This window comes from Hordeum vulgare, chromosome 3H (genome assembly GCF_904849725.1).
Source record: "Hordeum vulgare subsp. vulgare chromosome 3H, MorexV3_pseudomolecules_assembly, whole genome shotgun sequence".
Lineage (NCBI taxonomy): Eukaryota > Viridiplantae > Streptophyta > Magnoliopsida > Poales > Poaceae > Hordeum > Hordeum vulgare.
In genome coordinates this window covers 561,363,654-561,369,821 of record NC_058520.1, presented here as the reverse complement: position 1 = coordinate 561,369,821, position 6,168 = coordinate 561,363,654, and the positions used below count along the sequence as shown (strand labels likewise).

General features: G+C 48.2%; 1 protein-coding gene across 1 annotated transcript; it reads left to right on the top strand.

Moving 5' to 3' along the window:
• Window positions 1-2,301: 2,301 nt before the first annotated feature.
• Window positions 2,302-5,599, top strand: LOC123440619 (integrin-linked protein kinase 1-like). The gene is made up of 12 exons (XM_045117184.1): window positions 2,302-3,081; window positions 3,173-3,247; window positions 3,341-3,445; window positions 3,548-3,633; window positions 3,734-3,854; window positions 3,960-4,039; window positions 4,194-4,256; window positions 4,392-4,513; window positions 4,603-4,688; window positions 4,815-4,924; window positions 5,019-5,147; window positions 5,296-5,599. Exons 1-12 carry the CDS (start codon window positions 2,635-2,637, stop codon window positions 5,300-5,302), a joined length of 1,431 nt encoding a protein of 476 aa, XP_044973119.1. The 5' UTR covers window positions 2,302-2,634; the 3' UTR covers window positions 5,303-5,599.
• The last annotated feature ends 569 nt before the right edge of the window (window positions 5,600-6,168 follow it).

Here is a 6,168-nt window from a genome sequence, read left to right as displayed (position 1 = left end):
TTGTTGAGAGAACTTCACTAGTGAAAGTATGAACCCTAGGCCTTGTTTCCACGCATTGCAATACCGTTCGTGCTCACTTTTATTATTAATTACCTTGCTTTTTTATAATTTCAGATTACAAAAACCTATATCTACTATCCATATTGCACTTGTATCACCATCTCTTCGCCGAACTAGTGCACCCATACAATTTACCATTGTATTGGGTGTGTTGGGGACACAAGAGACTCTTTGTTATTTGGTTGCAGGGTTGCTTGAGAGAGACCATCTTCATCCTACGCCTCCCACAGATTGATAAACCTTAGGTCACCCACTTGAGGGAAAATTGCTACTGTCCTACAAACCTCTGCACTTGGAGGCCCAACAACGTCTACAAGGAGAAGGTTGCATAGTAGACATCAATGTTCGAAACAACCCTGTTATGATATGTCATCTAACACCGTCACAAACGGCGGGCACCATGTCACTCACAACAAGGCGGGGCGCGACGAGAGGCTGGAGGCCTGCGGAACCTAGATGAGGCCAGATAACCCGAACCACCACCGCCTCAACATCATGCGCTAGAGCCTCTCCAACGTTGCCGACACACGCTAGTCATGCATCAAGGACCGTGCAGCCCAGGCCCCGCCCTAATAGATGTGCATGAACAGGATAGATGTCGACCCGAAGAAACGCCTCATCGCCACCTTCACCGGAGCTTTTGCCCGGGCTTTGCTGATGGAGCCTCATGTGACGACAAGACATGGGAGAAGAGAATAGGAATGCCGCAACGAAGGGTACGGTATCCCCCTCCCTCACCCACCCACGCGGTTGCGAGAGGAAGGCGACAGATGGGCTTTTCCTCGTCGCTCCCAAGAATATTTGTCCTACTTCAATATATTGTTGTCCTCCTTTTATCTGCTTCATTTTTTCAACAAATTCAAGTTGGAACCAGGCCCGGTCCTGGAGGAGTGCAACCTGTGCGGGCGCACAGGGCCCCCAGGTTCTTGGGGCCTCAATATTTTTAGGCTGTAGTGATACTAATATGGATCATTAGTGATAGATGATGGGCCTGTTGGTTGTTGTTCGTTGTCATGGGCCTCCTGGCGGGAATGTGAGCAGCTCCCGATCGCGAGCCACCCCTCGTCTCCGCTTCTCGTGCATAGAGTAACCGCGCCGCCAGGCTCCAAGTTTCTAGCGATTGCAGACCGAATCGAAGCGTCCCTTCTCCAGGAGAGAAGATAGCAATCGGATCGAAGCGTCCTTTCTCCAACTATCCTTTCCTTTCCTTTGGTTTCCAAACTTTCTTCGTGCGGCGGCTAGGGCCAGTGACTCACGGTCCGAGCAAGGCAGCGAGCGGCCGGCACAGTAGCAGGAACGGGACCTGGCGCCCCACAGGAAGGCATGAAAGTTTGCATCGACTGCCAGAGTGTCGGTGATTCCGTGTGTCCTTCATCTTTGTTGTGTGTTTCAATTTCGATCATGCACATAATTTTGCTGAAACCTTGTAGCTAATTTTATTATTCTCATCAATTAAAAATTAGACGTCTAGCATTGCAAGATCCGAGTCATACCTTTACTTAGAAAACATGAATCTGGTTACCAAAAGCGTGGAAAAAAAATCAAGGAGTTAACTCAGCCCCAGTTTAAAAATAGGGGTAAGTATGTTATAAATAACGGTTTTGCTACAATTCATCTAGCTGAATTTTATTTATGTCTCATTCACCTTTTATTGTCATTTTGTGTGACACTATAAGATGTGTGTGCTGACGTGGATCGTACAAATTTATGTATGTTTTTATTACCAAATTATATCTCATCTAGAAGAGTTCTAGACACTCCATATAAAAAACAAGTGTCCTCTAATAATCAATCGCTTGCAAATATGAATATTCATATACTCCCTCCGTATCTAAATATAAGTCTTTTAAGAGGTTTTACAATTATTTAAGTCTTTTAAGAGGCTCCGTAGGAACTTATATTTAGAAACGGAGGGAGTAGTTTTTTAAAGTGAGGTAGGGTCCATTTTAAAGTTTCGCACAGGGTCTCTGACTTTGCCGGCCCGGCACTGGCTGAAACTACTCATTCCGTTCTTAAATAATTGTAGTTGACAAAAAAACTATGCTAATTTTGTTCAATTATAATTATTTAGAAGATTATACTAAGCTCGAAAGAGACACTACTGGTAGCTTTCCTACTCGGTTCTGACTACCGTTTCCCGACAGCGACGGTTAGCACTCCCACTACCCAACGGCATTTTAAAAACACGCGCCAAAAGGGCTCCATCCCATTCCCATGCTTCCTGCCCGCGCTCTCCTAACTTTAACAACTTACTTCCTTGGCCTCCTCCGGGAAGCAAGGCCTTCCGTCCACTCCTCCATTGCCCCCTCCTCCCGTCTTCTCATCTCCTCGCCTCTCCTTCACTCCTTCTCCTCCTCCCCTTCCTCATTCCGCGCCCCACCCCAGCCCACCACCGCCCAAGCTCTCTCCATCTCCGCGGGGCTCTCCGGCGCACCCCCTCGTGCCTCGGGGACCCCGATCCGCCGCCGCCGCCGCCACGATCGACCCATCCATCACACCTGCCTCTGCTCGTGACCCGTGCCTGAATAAGAGGGAGCACCGGTCGCTTGATTCGGAGGAGGAGGAGCTGAGCCAATGGAGCCCGGCACGAAGGTGACGCTGCAGCGGCAGGCGTCGGCGGGGTCCCTCAAGCAGGGCCCGTCGGGGGAGCTCCGGCAGCAGACGTCGCTGGAGTCCCCACGCTCGGGCCGCGCCGCCAACCGCTACCTGTTCGGGCGGCAGTCGTCCATGGACCCCAACCGGCGGCGCGGCCGGAGCCAGAGCCCCGTCGGCTCCCAGGCCGACCAGGACCTCGCCCTGCCGGACAACCTCGACACCACCATGCAGCTGCTCTTCCTCGCCTGCCAGGGCGACGCGCACGGCGTCGAGGCGCTGCTCCAAGGCGACGTCGACGTCAACAGCATCAACCTCGACGGCCGCACCGCGCTGCACATCGCCGCCTGCGAGGGCCACCACGACGTCGTCCGGGTGCTGCTCGACTGGCAGGCCAACATCGACGCCCGCGACCGATGGGGCAGCACGGTCGGTCATCCACCATTCCAGTTCATCACTTCATCCAAATTATTCAGCATCAGACGATGGATGTCTCATTGGTTTCTCTGATCATATGCAGGCCGTGGCCGATTCCAAGTGCTACGGCCACATGGACATCTACGATCTTCTGAAATCTCATGGCGCAAAGATCCCGGTATACATCTTTCTTTTGACCACATCAACTGTCTGATAGATGGATTTGTGGTTTATGTGTTGGTCTCTGTCTCTGACCGTCTGTAATTTGCAGAGAAACAAGAGGACGCCGATGATGGTGTCGAACCCCGGGGAGATACCGGAATACGAGTTGAACCCCGGCGAGCTCCAGTTCCGGAAAGGGGATGAAGTGCTCAAGGTAGTGCAATCTGTTTTCTTTCCATTTTCGGTTCAGATGACAGAAATAGCATGAGGCTAGTGAAAAATAAGAGGGGAAATTAACGGTGTACCCATCGAACAGGGCACGTACCAAGTTGCAAAATGGAACGGCACCAAGGTTTCAGTTAAAATAGTAGACAGAGAAACCTACTGCGATCAGGAAGCCATGTGAGATGCAGATCCCGATGCTCAATTGTTCATTCCAAAGACACCAACCAATTAATTCATCTAACAAAAACAAAATCATGTTTCCTTTCATTTGTTACAGAAACTCTTTCAGGCATGAGCTGACGGTATTCGAGAAGGTCCGGCACCCGAACGTCGTTCAGTTCATCGGAGCCGTCACACAGAACATACCCATGATGATTGTTTCGGAATACCATGCAAATGTATTAAGAATTTCACAATTATAATGTTACTTAAGCCATTATATCTAGCTTACATAACTATATATCCTTAGATGGACTAAGTCATGCAGTTGTTCTAAAACACAGGCTGACTTAGGAAGCCTTATTCAGAGGAAAGGAAGGCTGCATGGCCAGAAGGTGCTAAGATTTGCCCTTGATATTGCCAGGTATATCTAACTCCTGGTCCCAGCAGAAGATTTGATAACTGTAAACATTGTGTCGTATTGTTCTTCATTCGACCAAAGATAACATTCCATGTCGAAATGTGCATCGGCGGTGCTAATGTTTTTTTTTTCGTCGCCTCTACCTATGGATGTTCAGGGGCATGACTTACCTGCATCAGTGCAGACCAGACCCCATCATCCACTGCGACCTAAAGCCAAAGTAAGATGAGGAAATGAAGCAACCTTGCGTTGTCTGTTCTCCTGCTTGCATTTCTCTTGGAATAATCATAAATACGACGCGCATATTTGGGTGGTTGTGCCGTACTTTACTATTTGAATCTTGGTAAGGTGCCAGAAATATCTTCCTGGATAATGGAGGCCTAATGAAGGTCGGAGGGTTCGGCCTGATGAGGCTGTCCAAGATCGCTCCTGACAAGGTGAAACTGATGGACCACGAGGCCATCGTCGACACCTTCAGTAAGTCCACTTTCAACAGCAACAAAATGGGAAACATTTCAGATAATGCTTCGCTGACATATACTTAATCGCACTCTCCTGTGATTCAGGTTACTACACTGCGCCTGAGCTGCACAGAAACGAAGTGTTCGACATGAGCGTCGACGCGTACGCATTCGGCTTCATCCTTTACGAGGTCAGCATAAGTTTATGTCCCATATGCAGCTGCGTACTGTGATATTGCCTAGTTTCAGACATGATAAATTCATAGTCCATATGATCATCATCAACTCAACCTTTTGTCGCGCGATGTGATCATCAGATGGTCGAAGGGCTACCCAACATGGAATCCTCGACCGTCATAACCCGATGCGAGGGGATGCGGCCGTCGCTGAAGGGCAAGCTCAAGGGATACCCTGCAGACTTCAAAGCGTGAGTTTTCTTCTGAATCTGGAAAGCACTTTGACCTCTGAATCTGAAAACCCTTGTTCTTCCACCCTGCGCGTGTGCAAATGTGCAATGGCAGGCTGATCGAGGAGTGTTGGGAGACGCACCCGATGGCGCGGCCGACGTTCTCGGAGATGATCGTCCGGCTGGACAAGATCTACGCGCACTGCATGAAGCAGGGGGCATGGAAGGAGTCGCTCAAGATCTGGTCCGTATCCCGGCGACTTGAAGGGTTTCAGGCTCAAAATCCGAAAAAGGATGAGTACATCGTAGTCGCTGAGCAGTACCGAACGGTACTGCTGCTTATCCAGATATCTGAACACTGAAAGATTTTCCTCTGCGTTTTTGTCCGGCAGGAAATGACAGGGGCCAGGTCTCTGTGTACGTACGTAGGCGCGCCAACGCGCGGGGTGCTGATGGAGCTGGAGGATCACCGCATCGTCCACCTGACATGTCGAATACATACATACATACATACATACATACATACATACATACTGTAAAAGATTACACGAGCACGCATACGGTCTTTCTTTTTTCTTTTTTGCTGCTGTATTGTCGAACGAAGAGTCTGAAGAGAAAAAATCTGGTTATGCTCTACTGCAGAAGCTAGGATACCATGATAATAATATATGTTGATGTTGTCACTGTCTTGAGAAATATCGTTTCGTTATCATGTGAGCAGCGTGAACAATTGCAACCTTTCGTTGGTTTGTTTGTGTGATTTTTTCACCTGTGATGTTTGGTGACTCGAATCCGTCACATGTAGGTTGTGAACTTTGAACCGATCACCCATAAATTGTTCCTGCCTAATTAAAATGGGAGAAGAATACTTTTTCTTTGAGACAAATGCGAGAAGAATACTTGTGTGTTTTCCTTGCTCCTTTTTTTTCGAGCGAAGTTTCCACTTGCTCCTACAAAGCATAGGATAGGATGGGCCATAATTCGTGCTAATGAGTATCTAGCCCATGATGAGAAGTTTTTAGGAGGTAAGTATACTATCTACCTTGGAATGTATTTTTTTTAGCGAAAAGCATAAGACCTGTTATAAAAATTCGCCGAAAGTATAAAGCATCTCAAACATAACGAGAATTACATCGAGAAAGGTATTTGAGTGGAACGATAACCCTCTGAAGAGATTGGTCTGGTGAAGAACCTGAAATATACAACTACCGGATTAATCTCTCTTACGCACTTTTTTCGGTCACAATGCATAGGTTTAGTTAGAT